The following is a 25,869-nucleotide window of genomic DNA, read 5'->3' as shown; positions in this document are numbered from 1 at the left end:
CCGAGCACCTTCATTGTTATGCTGCAGCTACAGACTCATAGAAATGAACCACACAGAAAAAGGCCCAACACATCAATGTTGAATATTTTGCCCACCTACACTAATCCTATTTGCTTGCCTTAGGTCAATACCCTTCTCAGGATGCTTCTTAAATGTAGCACTTGTTTCTGGTGTCACCACCTCCTCTGCCAGTGAGTTCCAGGTATCAACGACTCTGTAAAAAACCGACTACACAATTCTCCATCTCTTCACCTTAAACCAATACTCTCATGTTCAAGACACTCCTACCATAAGAAAATGACTGTGAATATCTTCCCTAAAGGTAGAGACAATGCCCACTGTTATGCAAATCAATCCTGACAAATCACTGCCAGTGAACGTATTGGAGAGTGCTGAAGGGCTTTACAACAAACATGCTTTAGGGCTCATCAGTCACAGCATAGCCTCTGTGTGTGATGCACTGTACTCGGGACCCCTGCCCCAGACAGATAATGTCATAATGTTCACTGTAGCTGATGAAGGGTGCTGAACATCATTTGTGGGAAAGATCTCCTTTAAACTTTCCTCTTCTCATCTTAAAGCTTTAGCCTCTTGTATTTGACACTTCCACTTCGTCTATACCTCTTCTAACTTTACAACTTGTTTATCAGACCCTCAGCTTCTGAGGATCCAGAGAAAGTCCAACTTCTCCTCATTGCTAATATTCTCTTATCCAGAGAACATTCTGTGCACCCTCTCCAAAGCCTCCAGCTCTTCCTGTAATACAGTGACCAGAGGTACACACATTACCAAAAAAAGCATCTAATTGCAATTTCAATTCCTGTGGCGAGGGCAGATACAGTGTCTCTGTCAGGACCTAGCAACCACCTCTCTTGTCTCTCTTAGTGTCCTGGATAGATCTCATCAGGTCCTGGGGACCCACCTACTTTAATGCTCTTCATCCTACTTTAATCCAATATGCCCTGCAAGATCAGCACACCTTCCTATGGTGTCAGCAGAAGTAAACCATGTCCTGGAGTGCCACCAAAGCATCTCCATGAGGTTTGTGAACACCAGAAACAGTGGCTGTGAGACTGGAAGTTTATTTAATAGTTGTTCTGAAGAAGGCTGGTTTTCAACCCCAACATTTCAATTACTAGCACAGCAATAACAGGCAGCCATCTTGTTACAGGCATGGCCCCTCACCCCAAATCGCTGACTCTCTTCAGGGGACTGACTGCCTGGTGCATTTTGCCCTGTCATAGACCGGAGTTGGAATTGCTTCGTTATTATAATCTGTACCACGATACAGCGAAAAGCTTCTCTTGCATAATGTTCATCCAGATCAAATCATTACACAGTGTACTGAGGTAAAATAACAATGCAGAATAAGGTGTAACAGCTACAGAGAAAGCGTTGCGCGGGTAAAACAAGAAAGGTGCAAGATCATACAGAGGTAGGTTGTGAGGTCTAGAGCCCAACTTGTTGTACAAGGGAATTATTTAATAGTTTAACTGTGGAATAGAGGCTGCCATTGAGCCTGGTGTCTCTGTCTATTAAACCCCCAGAAAAGGAACATGACATTCATATTACACTGGCTAATGAAAGGGCAATTAAGCTTCCATTGTTTGATTTCCTGCATTTTTGACTTGGAGAATCTATGTGAAAGACTTGTGAGTAACAATTATGGACATTCAAATTAGTCTCCACGGCTAGAAACAAAATAAAGAAACATCTGCAAAGAATACACACTGAAGCTTTTGGGAAGGAAGCTCTCCCTCTTTATAAAGATGTCAGATAAGTTTTCTCAGAAACTGTGTGTTAATCACTGTCACATATCCACCAGCCCCATGCCACCCCACTCCAGCTGCACACTTCATTGATGTAACTACTTCACAGTTATCCTAAACATAATCCCTAGACTCCTCTACAAGACAGTAATTAATCTTCCAATGTCTCTATCTCCAGAATAACTTTCTTAATCAGCAAAATGGGATTCTATGCCAACATAATTTTCTTAGCTGAAATATGATTGTAAATGTAATGAAATATTTTTAAATTGCGGATAAGTAGCAGTAGTTCAGGACCAAATGTATTTGTTTTGGGAGAGCTGAGACGCCCATGCAGAAGGGGAAGTGATAAGGGGGGAGGGTGTGGAACCCCTCCATAAATCCGCTGTAAAAGGCAATGATGTCTCTGCTACAATGTTCCTTTCATTGTTCAGCAGAGGCTTGCTGTCGATAAGGGAAATGGTTGGAGTTATGTATGTGTCTGTTCTCACGTCCCCTGTCAAATTAGTCTTCAATTCCCAGGCTGAGATTCAAAACAAAGGATCTAAGAACAATCTCACTGGGCTGATGAGTGCTGATGCCGGTTCAAGTGGCTGTTTGATCTTCTGGTTAGACTGGCTGATCTGATTTTCTGTTTTGAATTGCTAACCATATTAATTTATGGTTTTGTCAGATATATATGGAATGGAGTGCAAGTGAGCTCACTGGGCTGTAAGTATACACAACAAAAAGAAGGGGCCAAGCTGTCCGAACGGACAAAGAGATTGCTGCATCAAATCCAGCCTCGCTGATGGTAAAGATGATCAGTAACTTGCCAAAGTTATGGAGTGGAAATCAGGTTTAGGAGACAAATGAGCTTCCAATTTTCCCTTACCCCAACACCCTGCTACTCCCTGCACCGTCATTGCTTGGGTTATGTACGTTGGGTGTAAACAGGCCAGCAGGTAGCGTGATGGACCAGGCGTTTGTTCTTTTTGGAAAACTGAAGGCTGGACAAAGGTGGTTAGATGTTGAGCTGTGAAGACTGAGGCCTCCTGAGAGAGAACAAGGAAGGGGATAAAGAGAAGGGAGCCCAACTTACTGTTTGAAATCTTAATTAAGAAAGTGAATCAGTCCAGTAAATAGTGGAGCCGAGCTTTTCCAAATAAATTAAGCAAGATCTCTCAGTGCCCCAAGCATTCCACTGTTGATGAAGTACTTCCACTGAGGCGTAAGTTTAGCGGAGGCAATCTAGAAGTGGTTATGTCCCACAAATGAGAAAATATTCAGGTGGGTGATAAATATTATCCTGACCATGGGGCAGATCTCCTTTGCTGTTCTTCAGAAAGGTGCTGTGGGACCGTTCAGCCTGTGGCCTCACGCCAGCACATTGGTAGCAAGTGGTGACAGAGTAATGGTTTTGTGGTGCAGGGGAAAGAGGTGAAAAGTGCCATTGAGTTCCAATGGCAGCCTGCCCCTGTGACTGAATCACTTGGCTGGAGCATCACTGGGAGCCAGTCGAGTCCAGAGTGGCTGCAGATTGCCAATTCCAAGTGAGCTTTTAGGGGAATCCAGGAAACCTCACAGGGGAGGGCAGTAGTTCTGCCACTCTCTCAAGAAGACAACCTTTGTTGTCAAAGACCCCCACTCTCCAGGCCGTGCCTGTCAAGGACCAACCCCATGGCCTATCAAAGTTTTCTGCCACTAAAGACCGCTGAACAATTAGCAAATGAGAGTTAAATCATTAACAATATTAAAATAAATCTCTTTTAAAACTGCAGCACTTTATTCTGCATTCTGTTACTGTTTTTTTTCTTTTGTGCTACTTCGATGTACTTATGTATCGCAATACCTTCTTAGGATGGTAAGCATACAAAGCTGTTTACTGTATCTCAGGATGATAATAAACAATGATGTCCTTAAGAACAATAGTAAATGAATTACTAGTTACATTTATGTAAAACAACTGATATAAATCATCCAAAAATTAATATTAATTGAACATTTTAATATCAGTTACCATTTCCAGCCATGTCAGTGAGCCTTTTCAATTAATCGGGGTTGCACTGGTTACATTGACTGTCAGAGAGATGTGACTGATGTCTACCCTAGGTTTCAGTGCTGGAGCAAAATGCAAGGTCAGATAGACTGGCACCTAAAATCCCGGCGTGATTTTGCCTTGTGCGCTGTAACGCACAGGCCAGTGAGTCAGGAGCACATTTACCTGTGTTAGTCGGTGGTTCTCTACAGATACACTACCTGAAGAGAAGCACAATCCAGGGCTTTTGTTTGCTGGTGCAACGGATTTCAATATATTGTCCCATTTAGGCTGTGCTTTTATATTCACAGAGGATTTCTGGACAGTCTCATCAATCAAGCACAGCAACAACAGAATTGCTCTATCAGCACAAAATTATTAAAGCTGCTTTGCTGGTTATACTTCCCCAAGAATCCATTTATTTACAGCAGAACAAGGCAGGAAATTAATCTTATATCTTTTAAAATATATTAATTTAATCCTTAAAGAACCTGGATAATTGGTGTTGTTTAATGGAGATTGCATAGAATTCCAACTCATTGATGAGAATGACTGCAAACTGTGGCTGGAGGCGGGATTGCACTAAGCGCTCAGTTCTCATCGAGTCAAAGAGTACTACAGCACAGGCTCAGGCCCTTCACCCCATCCAGTCCATGCCAGCCTGATCTTAGTTACCTGCACCAGACAACCTCCCTCCCTTAAAGAGGAGAGATGAGTTGCAAACAGTGCTCAGTCAGGACTTTCCACCCCAGAGGCAGGCCTTTGGTGAAACTGGGAGAGTGCCCCAGTTGAAAGGTTAACTGATCTTCCCACTCGTTCTCAGACAGCAGCCAATCATCTCGTACATAGGGTTACTAAGAGATGCATTGAAGTGTGATTTTTTCAGTGATGCCATCCTACTATCCGGAGGGTATTTTCAGCATAATCACTCTTTGCCACATGCTGTTGATTTTCTGTGAGATCTGGCTGGGTTTTGGCCTACAAATCTTATGGACTTCTAAAGTAAAGGAGATTGGCGATTCTAGATCTCTGGACAATATCTCTTTAGCTGAATGTTTGCAACAATCCCGCGAGGTAGTAAAATGGAAAGATTAGAATGTTAAATTTAGACTCACCGCAATCGCTTGGAGCCTCTCCTGCTGAAACAAAGTCTCGGACATCCTACAGTTAAAAAAGATAATTGTTAAGAGAAAACAGAAACATTAACAGTAGTTCTACTGAAAAAAATATTAGTACAATCAATCAGAAATTATTGAACGAAGGAAGCTTTGAGAACCTGCTCTGGTCTAGCCTCATGATGCCTGCGTGTAGAAGGTTCAGCAGCAAAGCGCAGCCTAACCCAGCTCCAATATTTCAAGATGCTGTTCAGTAAAATCTCACAGTACTGTAATGCCCTGAGCAGGAGGAGACTCTCAAGTATAATCAGCATATCCTGATCAGGGATGTACAGCTCTGCCAATCAAACACCAGAGAAATTGGAATGATTTATGCTGTAATAGATTTAGGCATCCAATTCAACAAATGCCAGACTGATGCAGGAAACCATTTCAGCACACTGAGCCTCACGGTAAGAGATTTCCAATCCGTGTGCCTCTATGTGTCCTTTCGGAGATCCTTTACAAGTTTGCAGTTAATACTCCTGAGAAATCCTGTTAAATCAGCTACCACTGTTCTACACTGTTCAGCTGTCACTGTACTTTCGATCATTCCTTGTCGCACAACGTTCACCTGCCTCCTGGTTCTTCTAGCAACAAATTTGCATCCTTTGTTACTGATCCTTTTGTCACAACCTCTCCTTTTTTGTTGTATCAAAACCCTTTGTGATAAGGAGCAAAGGTATACACATAATTTTACTGCAGTGATTGTGAGTGATATTAATATGAAACAATAAACAAATCCTGGACGAACCCAGATATTGCTGTGTTCCTCCACCAATTCATTTAGTTTTTGCTCCAGATGGCAGCATCTGCAGTCTCTTCTATCTCAGTTTTTATTCGAATCATGCAAAAGTTCTGATGTGCCGAGTGGAGTCTGTGGGGACATCCTGAGGCAGCTCAGTCACGTTGAAGGGGTTCATCATGGCGAGAGGAGCAGCACAGCCACCTCTGAACTTTGTTTTACTTGAGCAAGAGTCATTGACCTGAAACGTTAACTGTTCCTGCACCCACAGATGCTGCCTGACTGGCTTTGTCTGTTTTCACTTCTAACATTCATGAGTACAGGGTCATTTGCCAAATGAGATCATTTTTGAAAGTAATGCTTCCTGGGCCATTGAAACAACCTAATGTTACAGATTGGGTCATCTTGAGCTGCCACAGGACTTGATATAAAGGTGAATGCACAAACCCTGAAATAGTCGGTCTAGGGTCATATATAAAGCAGATAGGTGAGGATGACAGATCTCCTCCCCTGAAAATAGTTCTTTTTAATGATAATCTCACGGCTTCATGTCTACTATTACTAATGCTAGCTTTTTGTTTCCAAGGTTACTTGATAACACAAACTCACAGTCCCGCTTGCTTTGCTGGGATCTGAACTCATATCCCTGGTTCAATTGCCCAGGCCTTCAGACATTAGCTCACGAATTTAACTGTCATTCTTCTTTAGCCATCACAGAAAGGCACTTTTATCTAGTTCGGAAATTAGCAGCAGACTGTAAACATTCCTTTAACTCAGAGAAGGTGACTACTACTGTTCTGCAAGCCATGCTAGTCTTCATCTTTATTCATGGTGAAGGTGCCCGGATCTCCAGCTTTGCTGCTGGCACAGGGACAGGGGACACTGCAGAGGGAAGCCCTCTAATCAAAATAATATCAATGGATTAACAAGTTCAGCAAAGGGGTGGCCAAATGGAAGTTAATACAGGAAGTTATTAAGTCATCTACATTGGACCTAAAAAAGGATGGAACTGCATTCTTAATCTCTTATATGTGGTTTGTTAAAATGTGACAGATGGCTCAGATAATGTTCAGAAAGGCTAACTGAATCTTCACCTTTGCAGTTAGCAGAGCGAGGCACAAGGGGACAGAATGAATGCAGCAGCTGTAGAAAGCCCTGGTTAAACTAAACCAAGAGCAGTGTGAGCATTTCAAGTGGGGCTGTAACATCATGGTTGGGAACATACTGAAGTCTATTGTAAATAGCAGAAAGAGTACATTGAAGCCTATGGGGCACACATCAGGCACCTCAAAACCCACAGAATGGGAGTGGAAGCAAGTCATCCATGATCTCTCGAGACTGGACAGAAGGAGGTAAGGTACAGCAGTGAAACAGATTGGTTAATTGAATGGGGTTGACAACAACCTTGCACTCAATGTCAGTAAGACCAAGGAACTGACTGTGGACTTCAGGAAGGGGAAATTGGGAGAACACTATCATTCCTCATTGGAAAGGGTGAGTAGCTTCAAGGTGCTGGGAGTCAGTCTCTCTGTAGATCTATCCTGGGCCCAACATATGGATGCAAGTACAACAGCTGCTATAGTTCATTAGGAGGTTGAAGGAGATTTTGTACGTTACAAATGACTTGAACAAATTTCTACAGATGGGCAGTGGAGAGCATCCTCACTGGTTGCACCATCGTCTGGATGGTAAAAAGCTGCAGAGGGTTATAAACCCAGCAAGCTCCATCAAGGGTACTAGCATCATGGACGTTTGCAAAAGCTAAAATACTGTACATATATATGTTATATATAGTACATATAATACAATTTACATAGAGGTGAAAATGCACATACATTTTATAGTGTTTTTATGTATTGCACTGTGCATCAGTGATAATAAACCTGATTCTGAACAACACTGGATCACCCTCGGGTGAAAATCTTGCCTTTGGACGTCTTACAGTGTGAATGTTGGTAGAATTAGATTATAAGGAGAAACTATACAACACAGCAATATACTTCCCAGGATTTAAAGCAGGGGTGTCAAACTCATTTTAGGTCATGGGCCGGATTGAGCAAAATGCAGCTTCATGCAGGCCGGATCAGTCGGACGCGTGCGAACGCAGCTTTCGTTGCCTCCGTTTTTTCAGCCTGCTCTCATGTGTCTCAGTCTCTGCTATAACTACAAAATGTTTCACTTTACAAATTCCGTTTCTTATGAAGAAGTCTGCCGAATAAACACTAAAAACCCTGAAAACCTGGTACCTGAATAAACTCAGCATTAGCCATATCATACGCCATAGGCGCTTCGATTACTGGGGCCAGCTTTAATAGTAATTAGATATTATCTCGCGGGCCAAAGATAATTCCACCGCGGGCCTTGAGTTTGACATATATGATTTAAAGGGAGAGGATAAGGGGTAATTTAATTCTTACAATATAAAGGGGGCTGTGGAACCCCAGTGGATTTGGAGGAGAGGACCAGAAGGTAGAGTTGCAGGAGGCAGAGATGTGTCAAACCACAAAGAGCAACAAAGGTTTGAAAGCACTTTCCCTGACAGCACTCAATGCTGGTCCTATTCCTCCTGCTCTTCTTGGAGCCACCATTCTCCCTCTTCTGCCTCCTAGCCCTCAGTCTTTCAGTCTCCTTGATCCTCTAACTCTTTCTTGAGACTAGCTTTGATTAGCATCGCAGTCAGGCAGCACACCATGATGAAGCCTCCTCACCTGTTAGGTCTGAACTGTGAGACTCCCACTCCCTCCCCTTCATGGACTGATACAGGTAGCAGTACCTCATCTTGAGGAGGCCAATTCTATCTTTTAAAGAAAAGAGATTAGCTTTGTCACATGTACATTGATACATACAGTGAAATGATTTGTTTTACATTGACGACCAAGGATTGTGGTGAAGGAAGCCTGCAAGTGTTGCCACATTTCTAGCACCACCATAGCTTGCCACAACTCTCTAACCCTACATACAGTCATAGTCATAGAGAAGTACAGCACAGAAACAGGCCCTTTGGCCCTTCTAGTCTATACTGAAACCATTTAACTGCCTACTCCCTTCGACTTGCACCTGGACCATATCCCTACTATCCAAGTACCTATCCAAACTTCTCTTAAACGTTCAAATGGAGCTCGCATGGACCACTTGTGCTGGTAGCTCAGTCCACACTGTCATGACCCTCTAAGTGAAGAAGTTTCCCCTTAAACTTTTTAGCTTTCACCCTTAACCCATGACTTCTGGTTGTAGTCCCACCCAACCTCAGTGGAAAAAGCCTGCTTGCATTTACCCTATCTACACCCCTCAAAATTTTGTATACCTTTATCAAATCTCCTCTCAACCTTCTACTTTCTAAAGAATATGGCCCTAATCTATTCAATCTCTCCTTATAACTCAGATCCTCCAAACCCAGCAACATTAAATTTTCTCTGCACTCTTTCAACCTTGTTTACATCTTTCCTGCAGGTAGGTGACCAAAATTGCACACAATACCCCAAATTAGACCTCAGCAGTGTCTTATAGACTCAACATAACATCCCATATTCTGTACTCAATACATTGATTTATGAAGGCCAATGTGCCAAAAGCTTTCTTTGTGACCTTATCTACCTGTGACACCACTGTCAATAAATTATGCATCTGTATTCCCGGATCCCTTTGTCCTACCACACTCCTCACTTTCCTACCGTTCACTGTGTGAGACCAACCCTGATTGGTCTTACTGAAATGCAAAACCTCGCTCTTGTCTGCATTAAGTCCCACCTGCCATCTTTCAGCCCATTTTTCCAGATGAGCAGATCCACCTGCAAACCACGATAGCCTTCCACACTATCCACTACAGCCCTGGTCATGGTGTCATCTGCAAATTTGCTGATCTAGTTCATATTATCATCCAGATAATTGATATAGGTAGCAAACAACAAAGGAACCGGTACTGATCCCTGTGGCACACCACTAGTCACAGGCCCCCGTCAGATAGGCAACCCTCTACTACCACTCTCTGGTTTCTCCCATAAAGCCAATATCCAATCCAATTTACTACCTCGTCCTGAATGGCAAGTGACTGAACCTTCTTGATCAACCTCCCATGCAGGATCTCGTCAAATGCCTTACTAAAGTCCATGTAGACAACATGCACTGCTTTGCCTTCATCCACTTTCCTGGTAACTTCCTCAAAAAACTCTATAAATTCCATACACCTTCAGAATGTGGGAGGAAAATGGAATACCTGAAGGAAAGCCACATGGTCACGGACAGAATGTATAAACTCCTTACAACTCAAACTCACTGAGGATCAAAAAACTGTGCATCAGAACATATTAATGGCCACTTCTCAGCCTATGCCTGTACATTGTCTAACTCTCACTGCACACAGAAATGAGCTGCTTCACCTGCTAAAGAATTGTGGACAGAAATGAACAAAACATATTCATTACTGAGCATCTCCTCTCTGATCTTTTGATGAAGCAGCTGTAGGCAGTGGGTCAAGGACGTTGCCCAAACGACCACTTAAAGCAATGGGGTGTTTGAGCTCCAATAACCACAACCACTTTCCCACATGGAAGGCAAAACTCTGACCACTGGAGTGTCTTCCATTTGGTTCCACTGATTTCAGTCTTACTTGATCTCCTAAACTCAAGGTCAAGTGTTGCTTTGATGTCAAGGGCAGTGTCTTTCACCAAACATCGGACATTCAGCTCTTTGATTCATGTTTGGACCACAGCTGTGATGAGGTCAAGAGAACAGTGATTCTGATCAAATTCAAAATGGACACAGCTCAGCAGGTGACTGTAATTAAATGTTACCTGATAATGCTGCCAACAACACCTTCTATCAATCTGCAGATGATTGGACACATAGTCTGTGTGGCTCTCTCTGCTCTCATGTTTAATGTTTCAGCACTTAAGGTCCAACAATTATTCAATAATTCAATAATCTTCTACATTTCTCTATTGATTTACAAGATGTGGATCTGATGACCAGACATTTATTACACACCCATTATTGCCCTTCAGAAGGTGATGGTGAACCGTCTTCTTTGACTAGTCCCATCATTCTGGTAAAGACGGAACTTTCTGGTGCTCAAACATTGCTACCGGGGTTAGAAATGTCAGGATTTCAATGCAGCAGGGATGAAAAACACTGGTATATTTTTATGCCATCAAACTGCAGAGGAATTTGCTTTTCCTTGTGTATGCTATCCTTTCTTGTCTAGGTAATTTAACAAGTACTATCAGAAAAGCATTGGACACAACCATCTGTACATAGTAAACACTGCCAACATAATACACAGATGGTGAAAGGAGTGAATATTTGGGGGAGTGGGAGGATCATTAAAGATCCTCACCACCCACGCCATGCTCTTTTCTTGCTGCTGCCATCAGGTAGAAGGTACAGGAGCCTCAGGTCTCGTACCACCAGGTTCAAGATTAGTTAGTAAGCTCCAACCATCAGGCTCTTGAACAAAGGGGATAGCCACACTCATTTAAGGACTCTGTAATCTTGTTATTTCATGTTTGTTATTTATTGTTATTTATTTATATCTGCATTTGTACAGTTTGTTTACAGACAACAGTTCTTGATGTTTGCTGTTCTAAAGATTTGCTAAGTGTGCCTGCAGAAAAAGGATCTCAGGGTTGTATGTGGTGACATATGTACTCTGATATAAAGTTTACTTTGAACTTTGAATGAAGGATGCTATGTTCTGACGGTGTCGAGCTTTTTGAATATTTTTGGAGCTGCACTCATTCAGGAAACTCCTGACTCATATCTTTTAGATAATAGAATGTGTCCAGGCAATCTAGAACTTGAGAACTTAAGCAGGAGCACAATAGGCCATTTGGTCTCTCATACCTGCTGTGCCATTCAATATGATCATGGCTGATCTGCCCCAGCCCTCAGGCCAATTCCCTAGAGCCCTCAACTTTAAACATTTTGCTTACTTCCTCTATAAGTGTCTCCAGTGTTTCAGCCTCCACAACCCGCTTGGGCAGAGAATTCCACAGATTCGTCTGCCTCTGCAAGAAGTAGCCACATCTCTGTTTTTAATGACTATTCACTAACCTGGTGATTTGGAAGGATAAATATATGTACTGCCAAGCTTAAGGTGTGATAGATATTTACTTTCCAGGCTCCAAGAGACTTACTGCTAAACTCAGCTTTCTAGCACAGTGGCAAGGCCTTTTCTAACGGTCAGAGTTGTTGGTGATAAAATTAAATTTTAAATGAACGTTCTTTGCTCAGCTTTTTGTTGTAAACAAAAACCAGCCTCCCGCTCTTAATGTACATTGGAAGCAGCAGTCAGTTTGAAGTTGGAGACACAGATTTGCAAAATCAAGTGACCAGGAGATTTCTTATCTGGATTAGCTAAATGCATGCAATGGAGTTATGCCACCTAACACATCAAATGTGATAGCAAATTGGGATGTTTGTGTACTCAGAGGGTCAGCCCTCACACCATTAATTGTAGATGTTTAGGATCTCTGTCAGCAGAAGCTTTTAAGACCATCTGTGTGATTTACATTGTCCAAGCAAAGGTATCTAGGAAAAAATCGTGCAAATGATGTAATCTAATAGAAAATATTATAAACATTTCATCATGGATTATTTATAATAACAATCATTAAGGATTGTTGGGACTGACAAGGAGAATGTCAGAAAAATGTGATTACAAAAAAATTCATTTCTCAACCTTTGGTTTCTGGGACGGACCATTCAGTCATCTACAACTTGTTGGTATGTTCTTCTAGTTCATAAGAACTGTACCTGTGTTTGGAAATCCTTTGAATTCCAGAAATCTTTTATAAATTAGAAATCCTATGGCTGTTAAATTGTTTAAACTACTTCCTCCTTGGTAGAGAGGGAGGACCCACCGCTCAACCAGTGGATATTGGCAGCTAACCCCACCACAGAGGCAAGACAGGGAAGTAAATTAGTCATTGAAGAGTAGGTTGACACAGTAGAACCTCCCAAAAGTGAGGTACCTGTAGATTTGGATGGGGATTAAAATCTTCTTCTGAGTTTAAGGCTTTGCACACAGGGAACTCAATACCATCACAAATGTCAACTTTGATCCCACTGTTATCAGACTCTTAATAGACCTCTTGTATGATAAGATGGACTCTTGACCTTACAATTGACCTCCTTATGACCTTGTGCTTTATTGTTTGTCTGCACTGCGCTTTCTCCGTAGCTTTTACACATCATTCTGTCGTGTTATTGTGTTTCCTTGTTCCACCACGATGAACTATGCAGTGATTTGATGAGTATGGACAGTGTGCAAGAGAAACTTTTCATTATTTCTTGGTACATGTGACAATAATAAACAAAAACCAATAATAAATCTTTTTTTGAGTTTCGGACTTTAATCTAAGACACAGAATACCCAGAAGTTGATCTTTTAACCTCACAGTTTGACTTGTTCTTTTATGACTCAGATCAATGGTGTCAGCTGAATTCGATGTCAAGTGGAGGAAGTCGGGTTACATCACGTAGGGGACAGCCACTGGCAGTACCTGCCGTGGAACAGTTGCAGTGTGATCATGAAGTGAGAACAAGACTCATAGTTCTATAATTTTAACACCAGGCTCTCTCTGCAGATGAAGGCATCTTACTTTTGTTGTCATCTGTCTAGAGTGGGAGTTGAATGAAGGGACCACAATCATACATGGAGTCACTGTCAGAATATCACAACGTGACATGAATGTCACCTGCCACATATGAGTCCATAGTCATAAATGGCTTCTGCCTTGCTGCCAGCAGGCATGACCACTTCATTATATGAGGAGCAGTGGATGGGATTGACCTGTGCAAGTACCAGCCAAATAGCTAATGGTTTACTGGGCTGTATGGTTGAGAGTTGGTGACCTTATCAATGACTTAAAGGTTGTGACAACATGTTAGTGATCAAGTTAGGTAATGGTCTACTGAGCTTAGCAATTGCAAGCTAGTAACCTGGTTATTGCATTATCTACATAAACAACTTTGGATTTGATGAAATGGATGTATCCTGATATAGGGATCACTTTGCTGAGAGACACTTCAACTAGTACACGAATTACAACATGGGGAACGCTTTTTTTAACAGACCCTATATAGGAGATTGTGGTGTGCAACAACCCTGATGTAATTTTGTGTTTTAGACATTAGTCTAATGCACAAGTTCATTATCAGCCATTGTAGATTCCTAATGTCATGTATTATGCATATCTGTCGAGGCTATCAGATATCATCTTTGAAAGCATCAGAACAGATTCTGTACTATAAAAACTTTGTCCCTTGGGAGATTCCACGGATTATATCATTTGATGCATCGTACTTCAGATGCCTCCTCATGGCTTCTCTTTCAGACTGCTTGGCCAAGCTGGGAAGCTACAGTGCTCAGTTCACAGCTGAGGCCCAAAGTAGAATTCTACAATCCCTGCTTCCCTTGATAGTGGCATCTAACAGGGGGTCAATGGGCTTCAACCAGAGTTGTCAAAGAAGCACTGACAAAGTCCTTCATCCTTCTCAGAGGTTCAGTCTTGAGTGGAGGAACCCCAGCAAGTTATCCTCGTCTTTATGCTTGAAGCAGAGAACCAGGCTGACTGTTCCCAGATAGTTTCTGTATGAACTTAGAGAATGTCATCATCCAAACGATTGAAATTAGATGCAATTAGTTTTAGGTCCGTGAACAAAAAATAAGGTAGAACAAAACTCGTTGGTCACATGGGGCTCACAGAGTAGATAATATATGTGGTAATAATATCATAGAAGGCAGTTTTCAGAGGAGCTGCATGTAGAAGGTTGCCATTCTCTGAAGTCATGCTGTTTTAGAAGATTAATTACAAAGGAAATATTTAGATTTGAATAGAGCTTTTTAAAGTTCAGTATGTAATTCAGTGTAATGTGGGAAACACCTCTATCAATTTGCAGACTCTCATGATCAATAAGGAGATAAATAACCAGATGAGATTTTCCTGGCTGCAGGAATGGATATCAACCAGGCCCTGGGCAGAATGTTCCCATCCCAAATATACTTAGCATGTTTTTGCATACCCTTTAGTGCAGGGGTTCCCAAACTTTTTATGTCATGGACCCCTACCATTAACTGAGGCGTCTGTGGACCCCAGTTTGGGAACCCCTGCTTTAGATTGTGGGCTGAGCCTTAAGTTAATGGCCTGTATTTGGTGATGGGCAGTTACTGGGATAATGCCAACAAACGTCATTGTTTCCAGTCAGGAAGTAGCTGGGTCGGCAGAGAGCAGCTATAAATTGGGCCAGTTGCCTTCCAACCACAACCCTGTAGGGCAGCTGGTGCACCTCCATTTTGCTGGAAGGTGGTATCTCCTGTTCTGTGTCTTGTCAGGTAGCCCTGCAAATTATTGGTCTGACTCCAACCTGAATGATTGGTGCAATGGGACAGCTGAACAGTTGAACCCTACCATCTGGCCCAATGTCTCCTCTGAGAGATTACACTCCATCATTGCAGGCTGACACTGAAATTGTGCATTAGTGTTAGCAGTGTGGAAAAACTGAACTGTGCAGCTGACTTAGATTTATTCAAGGCAATGTGTTGATTCCCACTCTGGTTAATATTTCTACAATACTTTGACACCAGTTCTTAAGAGGACAAATACAAGGGGCCAATCAAAGGAAAGAAAGCAGGGGAGGGGTGCCTATTTAGCCTTCTCTACTGGCAAAGGTCACATAGCAACCTTAGGACACATTCCTTCAAACGGTCTCAAGGTTATTTTCTGTTCAGAGGAGTTTAGGTCAACGCAGCGGATCACAAGTTGTACTGCAGAAGATGGTTCAGTCGAGTAGTAATCCAACACTGTTAATCTAAAATTCATTTCACAGGAACCATTCCTTATTTTTAACTGAGTAAAAGAAATTAACTTGCATTGAATAAAGGAGTTCACAGCATCACTTAGAATGTTTTCTAGTGGTTTGAAGCAAGCTGTTGTTGTCTGAGATAGCCATTATGTGCACAGCAAGAACTCGCAAAATATCTGTGTGATGAATAACCAATTAATCTGTTTGTTTCGGGTTTGTTAATTACAGGGGGAATGAGAAGATGTCTGTTGCTGTTTGATGATTGGCATGTGGCCTTTAACCAGAGATGCATTGTTAACTGAGGGCTAGAAATTGCACAGCGATATATTAGTGACTTTAAACAGTCTAGTGGGTCAGCATGATACTGATTACCAAAATCTCATAAAATTAGGATCTTCAATTGCAAGGCATTGGCCAATGTTGCCGGTAGCATCCTGCCACGTTGAATTCAGTGCAGCATCCTCTGATCTATCCCATGTTCTACTTACTCCTGTCACTTCATCCTGAAAATATGATCTTTGATATCACTGTACAATCTACACACTTCCAGTTGCTGGGGAGTATTGTTTTTGAATGACTGGGAACAACAGTGTTGGAGAGGTTGTGTGAATCGTCTCAAGGACATGGAGAGACCAAGTTAAGAGAGAATGCTCCCAGGGAGCCCGAGGGACCTCAACAGGAGAGTAGACAGTGCTGATGGGAGTGATATTTTTGTACATAGTACTCTGTCAATACAGCACAAGTTTTCCAGGCTGGCATTTGCCAGGGACATCTCTGTGAGGTCATAATTACGAACTTTGAGAAAACCTCTCTGCCCTGATTACCCAAGTCTCATGAGATCAGGATCTTCAATGGTGCGGCATTGGCCAATGTTGCCAGTAACATGCTGGCTCATTGGATTTAATACAACATTTCACCTGGAAAAGTAGGTGAAACCTCCTCTCCTTCAGCATGAAGTTTGTGTGGCTTCTCTAACGCAGCAAGAAGCAACCTCAGAGAGATGTGGCAGAGGTCAACAGCCTGGAATGGATCTGAGGCTGGGAAAATCAGACTGACCATGACCCTGATCTCCATAGCCAGAACCATCCAGATACAGGGCCTGTACTGATCACAGGATGCAGGTCTTGGTGGAATAAAGAATGCAGTTCAGTATTGGTCATTGAAGTATCCCACTGCAGAGACCGTTGAAATTCAATGCAGAAAGGGGTGGGGTTCAGTGGTCAGAGCCCAATAGTCCTTCAGCAGAAATGGTTGGTCTGCAGTGCCAGCCTGGTGAGGCACTGGCAAGGCCACCTCCTAATGTAGATAAATGGGATTGCTGGTAAGGCTCTGAAAACTTGCATCAGCCAACTGGTGGGCATAATCAAATACATTTTCGATCTCTCACTGCTATGGTCAGAAGTTCTCACCTGCTTCAAAAGGGCAACAATTATACCAGTTCCTGAGAAGAGCAGTGTGAGGTGCATTATTAACTATCACCCAGTAGCACTCATATCTACTGTGATGAATTACTTTGAGAGGTTGGTAATGGCTAGAATCAACTCCTGCCTCACCAAGGACCTGGACCCACTGTAATTTTCCTATCACCACAATAGGTCTACAGCAGAAGCAATCTCAATGGCTCTCCACGAGACCTTGGATCACCTGAGCTATGCAAATACCTATGCAAGATGCTGTTCACCGACTATAACTCAGCGTTTTACACCATCATTCCTACTGTCCTGATCAAAAAGCTATAGAATCTGTGCCTCTGTACCTCCCTCTGTAATTGGATTCTTGACTTCCTAACTGGAAGACTACAATCTGTGTGGATTGGTAATAACACTGACAATCAACACTGGTGCACCTCTGGGGTGTGTGCTTAGCCCACTGCTCTACTCTCTATATACCCATGACTGTGTGGCTAGGCATAGATCAAATACCATCTATCAACTGGCTGATGATACAATCATTGTTGGTAGAATCTCAGATGGAGATGAGACGGCGTACAGGAGCAAGATATACCAGCTAGTTGAGTGGTGTCGCAGCAACAACCTTGCACTCAACGTCAGTAAGACAAAAGAGCTGGTTGTGGACTTCAGAAAGGGTTAGTCAAGGGAACACAAAACAATGCTCACAGAGGGATCAGAAGTAAGCAAATTCAGGTTCTTGGGTTGTCAATATCTCTGAGGATCTGACCTGGTCCCAACATATTGATGCAGCTAAAAAGAAGGCAAGACAGTGGCTATCAGGAGTTTGAGGAGATGTGGTTGTCACCTCAAACACTCAAAAACTTCTACAGATGTACTGTGGAGAGTATTCTGACTGGCTGAATCATCGTCTAGTATGGGGGTGGGGGGTGGGGTGCTACTGCAGTAATCTGCTGAGAGTGGTCAAATTAGTCAGCTCTATCATGGGTACTAGCCTCCTGGCATCCAAGACATCTTCAAGGAGTGGTGCCTCAGAAAATCGGCTTTGATTATCAAGGACCCCCACCAGCCAGGACATAAACTTTTCTCACTGTTACCATCAGAAAGGAGATAAAGAAGCCTGAAGACACACACTCAGCGATTCAGGAACAGCTTCTTCCCCTCTGCCTTCCGATTTTTAAATGGGCATTGAACCATTGGACACTACCTCACTACTTTTGTTTTCATTTCTGTTTTTTTGCAATACTTTTCTTAATTTAATTATTTAATGCACATATATACTTACTGTAATTCAGTTTTCTTTTTGTTTACTTACCATGTATTGCATTGTACTGCTGCCGCAAAGTTAATAAATTTCACGACCTATGTCAATGATATTAAACCTGATTCTGATTCTGCAAAGTACAATGAGTAGCATGGACATGGTTGAACCAAAGGCTTGTATAAGTTCTATATGCCTCTGTGACAGACTCCTTCCTGTTGATGGCAACATTTTCAAGTGAGGCAGCCCTTGCTTTTGGGTGGTATAGTTTAATGCGTCTCCTAATAATGGGAAGACCATTTTGGCAACTTGTTTCCTTCCCTCTATACACAGTACATACTCCAGCATTGTGTCAGCGTTGGACTGCACTTGGTGAAATTCAGAGAATAGCAGTTTAAGGCTACCTTCACATTCAATGCAATGACTTTAGAGAAGCATTCAGAGCATAAAGTGGAGAGAATTCTTCACTAACTCTGAACTGAGGGAATTACAGCTTATAGGAGTTAGAATGGCTTTCCAGGGCGGGGAGTTCAAAGTGTTCAATACACATACAATATATAGCCTCTGTTATGTTCTAACAACATTTTTAATTAATACTGTAGTCAAAGTAATATTTGTCTTTGTCAGTGTGGTGGAAAAATTAGCGATGGTTGTTTATGTCAGAGGGAGATGTTGACAGTAATGATGTTAACCGTAAAGCATATGAAAAGATTAGAGCTATAGTCCAGAGGGAAATTCAGATTGCCAAAAGGGAGGTTGAGAAGGATATTGCAGATAATGCTAAGATTGACCCCAAGAGATTTTTTCAATACTTTAGTCGTAAGAGAAAAGTCAAGGAGGAAGTTAAGTGTATTAGGAATAATAGTAGGGTGTTAAATTATGCAGAGAAGGACATAGTGGATACTCTTAACTCATATTTTGCTGAAATATTCACCTGCGAAGATGTTAGCAATATGCAAATAGGTCCAGAGAAAAATAAGGTTGCTTTAAGTGACCTAGTGATCTTAGAAAGTGAGGTCCCGCTTCAGTGGAGAAAGCTGAAAGTTAATAAATCTCCACAGCCAGACAACGTATATCCAAGAGTACTTAAAGAGGTCTGTGATTATATATACAAACCCTTAAAATCTATTTTGCAAAAGTCAGTGAAGCTCGCATGGGTTCAGAAAGGGGAAATCATGTTTTACTAATATGCTGGAGTTCTATGAAGAGGCAACTAAAATTTATGATAACAATAAAACAGTTGATATCATTTACTTGGACTTTCAGAAGGCTTTTGACAAGGTACACCTCAAGAGGTTAATAACCAAATTACAGGATATGGGAATTCAGGATAAGGTGTGCAGAATTGGCTCAAAAACAGAAAACAACGAGTTGTGGTGACAGCATCAAGTATCTGGGAGTACAGTTAGACGAGAAGCTAGACTGGACTGTCAACACAGATGCCTTGTGCAGGAAGGCACAGAGTCGACTGTACTTTCTAAGAAGGTTGGCGTCATTCAATGTCTGTAGTGAGATGCTGAACATGTTCTATAGGTCAGTTGTGGAGAGCGCCCTCTTCTTTGTGGTGGCGTGTTGGGGAGGAAGCATTAAGAAGAGGGACGCCTCACGTCTTAATAAGCTGGTAAGGAAGGCAGGCTCTGTCGTGGGCAAAGTACTCGAGAGTTTAACATCGGTAGCTGAGCGAAGGGCGCTGAGTAGGCTACGGTCAATTATGGATAACTCTGAACATCCTCTACATAGCACCATCCAGAGACAGAGAAGCAGTTTCAGCGACAGGTTACTATCGATGCAATGCTCCTCAGACAGGATGAAGAGGTCAATACTCCCCAATGCCATTAGGCTTTACAATTCTACCGCCAGGACTTAAGAACTTTTTAAAAGCTATTATTAATGCTTTTTGAGATAGTGATTTAGATGAATATCATATTTTTTTACTGAGTTAAGTATTGTATGTAATTAGTTTTGCTACAACAAGTGTATGGGACATTGGAAAAAAAGTTGAATTTCCCCATGGGGATGAATAAAGTATCTATCTATCTATCTATCTATCATTTTCACATCGAGAAGATGTTAAAAATGGGGTTCCTCAGGGATCAGCTTTAGGGCTGCTGCTGTTTTTAATTTACATTAATGATTTGGGTAAGCACAAAACAAATAAACTAGTGAAATTTACAGAAGACACAAAATTAGGGGGATGGGCTGATCGTCATGGTGCACTCATGAAGGACTGGACCCAGGAGCAGAGGAATGGCAGGATCCCCAGGAAGAGACGGAAGCAAGAGGATAGACATTGGAATCCGAGCAACTAAGTGACACCATTTATCCTCTCCAATGCAATGACCCCACTCAGGCACTGAATAACAGACCTCTTTAAACAATCATAAAATGCAGGAAACACGTGACAGTGACAATCAATTTAACAAGATTAAACCAAAAACACAAGGGCTTAACAACTCTAGTTAAAATATTGATTAGTAGATAGAGGTGCTCCAAAATCCTAGAAGCTCAATGCTCTATAGCAAACAGCAGGGCTCATCACACTGATAACATTCAGCAGCAGAATTAATACAGGCAGATCTAAACAAAATCCAGATGTGGGCAAATATGTGGCTGATGAAATTTAATGTAAGTATACGTACAGAATTACATATAGGAAGTAGAAATATTAGATATAAATATACAATGGTGGGGGGGGGGTCTTGAGTTAGAAAGTGCACTGTACAAGAAGGATTTGGGTGTCCAGGTAGACTCATCATATCAACATCTCAACAATAAGCAGAAGCAATTAGGAAGGCTAATAAAATGTTGGGATATATAATGTGCTCAGTAGAGCTCAAGTCTAGAGATGTTCTCCTTAAGCTGAATAATGCATTTGTAAGACCACACCTTGAGTACTGTGTACAATTTTGGTCTTCATATTGTGTGAGAGATGTAAAGGCACTGGAGAGAGTTCAGAGAAGGGCGAGAAGGACTCATTTCAGGTCTGCAAGGTATGAGCTATGAAGAAAGATTGAAAGAATTGAATCTTTTTAGCCTAAATAGACGTAGAATGAGAGGAGACATGATAGAAGTGTTCAAAATCATTAAGGGTATGAGTAAGGTGGATGCCGGCTGCTAATTCAAAGTTAATCCATCATCAAGGACATGGGGACATAGGTGGAGACTGGTTAAAAGGGAGATTTCAGACTAACATCAGGAAGACACACAAAATGCTGGTGGAACACAGCAGGCCAGGCAGCATCTATAAGGAGAAGCACTGACGACGTTTCGGGCCGAGACCCTTCGTCAGGACCTGATGAAGGGTCTCGGCCCGAAACGTCGACAGTCCTTCTCCTGATAGATGCTGCCTGGCCTGCTGTGTTCCACCAGCATTTTGTGTGTGTTGTTGTTTGAATTTCCAACATCTGCAGATTTCCTCGTGTTAACATCAGGAAGCATTTCTTTACACAGCAATCTGTGGACACAAGGAACAAAATATCTAGTTGTGCAGTTGACAGTAGTACCTTAGAAACTTCTAAATCAAAACTCGATAGTTATTTCAAAACACTATGTGAATAGGAATTTAGCAAGCTTTGTTGGGCCAAATGGCCTGTGCTTGTCAAAAACTTTCTGATGTTCATTGAAAGGAATCCATCACATAGTCATTTTATGTACAGCACAAGTGTTTCTTTCCTTTCCTACATTCCTACATATGCCTCATTTGACCATGTTGGAACAGTCTCCTTTAGAGCAAGGTTGGAGCCCTCTCCACAAGCTTGGCAGTAGTTCCTCTCCACCCTCAATGCTAATTAGGGGTGAGCTGCATTATTGCTGAGTTAGAGTTGAGTTGTATTGATGCCATCCCTCTGCTGTTGATTATCTTTGGACCCGTGGAAATCAACACAGAAAACGTCAAATCAATACCTAAGTCATCCAGGGTTAGCAGCTCTATGAAAAGCAAGATGATCGGCCTGAAATATTAACTCTGTTTTTCTCTCCACAGATGCTGCCTGACCTGTCGAGTATTTCCCACTTTCTCCCTTTCAAATATACTACTTGTGGTGCTATCAGATCACTTATTATTCACAGTCTGAAGTTTGCCAAAAGCCTGCTGAATGGGTAAAGGTTGTCTCTGTGTGGAAAGCCTGAGCTGGTTCTGATCTCAAGGACGTGTGCTTAGTAAACTTCTCTAATCTCTCTACACCCACGACTGGTGGTGAAGTACAGCACAAATGCCATCCACAAATTTGTCGATTTGACAGCTATTGTTGCCAGAATTTCAGATGGTATTGAAGAGGTGTACAGGAGTGAGAGTGATCAGCTGGTTGAGTGATGTCATAACAACAACCTTGCACCCAACATCAGTAAGACCAAGGAATTGATTGTACATTTCAGGAAGGGGAAGTTGAGGAGACACTCCTGGACAATGCTCTTCTGTTGTGTCAGGGTGGTACAGGGATTACCCTGGTGCTGCAGTGAGAAAACACAGCTGACTTAAAGGTGTGCATGTGAGCTGCTCCCAGAGCAACGTGGTCTAATTTCCTCTACCATGTTTTAAGGGGACAGTGGTTGAGGAAAGTACGTCATTCAGTAGATGACCAACTAGGAACTTGCGTGAAATGCATAGTACGACTCAAAGCAGGATGCACCTGGTGAAATTTCTCGAGCTACCGAGAAATGTTTATCTTACTGGTTCACGCTGTGTAAGTGCCTTGTCTATTTTACAGCACTGAAGATCATCAGCTATGTGATCCAAATTCCAGACAATAAGCTCTTAGTTACTGTAAAGCAAGTCACCACTGGATCTTCTATGGAAATAAGTCCTGAAGGACAGTGGCAAATCAGGACACATGCAGAACAGAAAGACTTGCATTTCCAGAGGATATTTCATGATCTCTGAATGCCTCAGTGAGGGGACAGCCAATGAAGTATTTTCAAAGTGTATTCACTCTACCAACAATGTAAACTATTCTATTCATATTCCATTTGGATATGTCCATACGTGGCCTCCTCTACTGCCATGATGAGGCCAAACTCAGGTTGGAGGAGCAACACCTCATATACCGTCTGGGTAGTCTCCAGCCCCTTGGTATGAACATCGAATTCTCCAACTTCCGGTAATTCCCTCCCTCTCCCTTCCCCCATCCCACTTTCACTCTGCCTCCTTTTCCAGCTGCCTATCACCTCTCTCATGATTCTGCCTTCTTCTACTACACAGTGCTTTCCCCTTACATTCCTCCTTCACCTCTCCTGCCTATCCCCTCCCTGCTTCCCCTCCCCCACCCCTTGATCTTTCCTCTGATTGGTTTTCCACCTGCACCTTACACCCTCCTCCCACCTTCTTTATAGGGCCCCTGCCCCCTCCTTATTCAGTCCTGATGAAGGGTCTTGGCCCGAAATGTTGACTGCTCGTTTCAACGGATGCTGCCTGACCTGCTGAGTTCCTCCAGCTTGTTTGTACGTGTTGATGTAAGCTACTCTGCCAGCTAGCACATGAAGAGCTCCCTCAAACTGTGATGGATGAAATGACCAGTCACCAGCTTTTAGCTTTGGGAATTGAGGAATAAGTCCCAGCCCATTTCCAAAATACCAGATGTGAATCTGAAGGGAGATGTGGGCTCGTTTTGATGACATGTGCAAAGGCAATACCTCTCGTTCCTGACACAAAACATTTGGCAGATGCTGGAAATCTAGAGCGACACACACAAAATGTTGGAGGAACTCAGAAAATCAGGCAGCATCTATGGAGGAGAATAAACAATCGACGTCTTGGACTGAGTTTCAGTTCTGATGAAGTGTTTTGTCCTGAAACCTTGACTGCTTATTCCCCTCCATAGATGCTGCTTGGCCCACTGAATTTCTCAAACATTATACATGCATTGCCTCTTGTTTCTGACTTTGAGCACAAAATATAACACATAACATAGAACTGTACAGCACAGGAACAGGCACTTCAGCCCAGAATGTCTGCACAAAACATGATGCCAAATCAAAATAATCATTTCTGCCTGTACAGGATCCAACATTCCTTTATTCCTGCATATTCATGTATTTGTCTAACAGCCTCTTAGACATCACCATTTCATTTGCTTCCAGCACCACCTAAAAGTACATTCGAGGCAGCTGGCCCTATCTGTAAAAAACTTGTCCCGCACATCTCCTTTAACCTTTCCCTCTCTCTCCTTCAATTCATGCCCTTTGCCTGGATTTTGTGCTCTCGGCTCCGGTGACAGCCCATGTGTATTGGAATAGAAGATGACTGGAGCATTCAATCAGCAGCCCAGGAAAGATATTGAAGTGGCTATGTCTTTTCAAGAATTGTCACCCTGGGAATGAACAAGAGGGACCTGTTCAGTTAATTGAAAACTACTTACTCATCACACTTCCCAAGTCAGCACAGAGTGTGGGTCTTGATACAAATTTCCAAATAATCACAGACGGCAGAAGACAAGTCGGGGGGGAGGGGCGTGAAAGAAACCATGCTCAATATCTATTTCCTTAACACCGAGGCTTGGGACATGAAATGAGGAGGAAGCCAAAGCTGGTGGCCATGGAAACATTCTGCAGTCTCCATTCCCAGCACCTTGGCTGTCTGTATGTCAGTGGGGCTTTCAGCACAGCTTCAGGCTCCTGCTGAGGCTTTCCCTTCCTGCAGAATGGTTTTGTCTGTTATTTTTATTACAGTTCCAAAAATTCAGCTGGGCTGACTTTCCACCGTGTGATCTTTGAGCGTGAACTGGCCAGAGGCAGTGGGGTGCCTCAGGAAATGAAACCATTCTTCCTTCGAAGTGCGTGCCAGGCAAGATAAGTTGACATTCTTCCGTTCCACAGCACCAGTTGCTCGTCACGCTAGCCGGTCTCCCTGCCTCCACTTTCACCTCGGCTGAGAGAGCATAAGGGCTGCTGGCCGCTCGATATTTCTCTCCTTTGTCCTTCTATCTAATGAGCGTTTAACAGCAGGATTTGTGAACATAGATGTCCATTTGTCCAAGATCAGTCTTATTGTCCTCCTTATTTTAGGGCCCTTCCTTTTCCTGCCCCTTCCCCTCCACCACCCACACAGCAGGCCAGAGTGAGATCTGACACACTCACACCTCAAATGGCAGCTGGCTCCTCTATACACAGCATCCTCATGTTAAGGAAGGTTAGAGCCCATAACCCGGACTGTTTGCAGGTTGGAAATGTGGCCACAATCAGAATCAGACTTATTATAACACACAGATATCATAATATTTGTCGATTTGTGGCAGCACTACAATGTAAGACATAAAGATTACAGTAATTTACAACTAAGAGTAGAGGGATCGGAGAATATAGGCGCATAATTCCTTGAAAGTGGTATCACAGGTAGGTAGGGTTATAAAGAGAGATTTTGGCACATGGCCTTCATAAACCAACATATTGAATACAGGAGTTATGTTGTACAAGATGTTGGTGAGCCATAGTACTTTGGAGTATTGTGTGCAGTTTTGGTTACCTATCTTCAGAAAAGATATCAATAATATTGAAAGAGTGCGAGAAAATTTACAAGGATGTTGCCAGGACTTGGTGATCTGGGTTATAGGGAAAGGTTGAATAGGTTAGTTTGTTATTTCCTGGAGCATAGGAGAATGAGGGGAGATATAGACAATTGAGAGGGATATGGATAAAGTAAATGCAAGCAGGTATTTTCCACTGAGGTTGGGTGAAATTAGAACTAGAGGCCATGGGTTAAGGGTGAAGGGGGAAATATTT

General features: G+C 42.5%; 1 protein-coding gene across 3 annotated transcripts in view; it reads right to left on the bottom strand.

Annotated features, from left to right (window-relative positions):
• palm1a (paralemmin 1a) overlaps positions 1-25,869 on the bottom strand; it is a 250,110-nt gene that overhangs the window by 153,748 nt on the left and 70,493 nt on the right. For 2 of the 3 annotated variants that reach the window (XM_073068837.1, XM_073068838.1), the window contains exon 2: positions 4,902-4,947. In XM_073068837.1, coding sequence (XP_072924938.1) covers positions 4,902-4,947 — 46 coding nt within the window. Of the gene's footprint in view, positions 1-4,901; positions 4,948-5,062; positions 5,169-25,869 lie in introns of those variants that run through there. The other variant, XM_073068836.1, reaches the window with a different exon arrangement.

The sequence above is a fragment of the Hemitrygon akajei genome, chromosome 16, assembly GCF_048418815.1.
Source record: "Hemitrygon akajei chromosome 16, sHemAka1.3, whole genome shotgun sequence".
In the NCBI taxonomy this organism is placed as follows: domain Eukaryota; kingdom Metazoa; phylum Chordata; class Chondrichthyes; order Myliobatiformes; family Dasyatidae; genus Hemitrygon; species Hemitrygon akajei.
The sequence above is the reverse complement of the archived record's forward strand: the minus strand, read 5'-3'. Positions and strand labels throughout refer to the sequence as shown.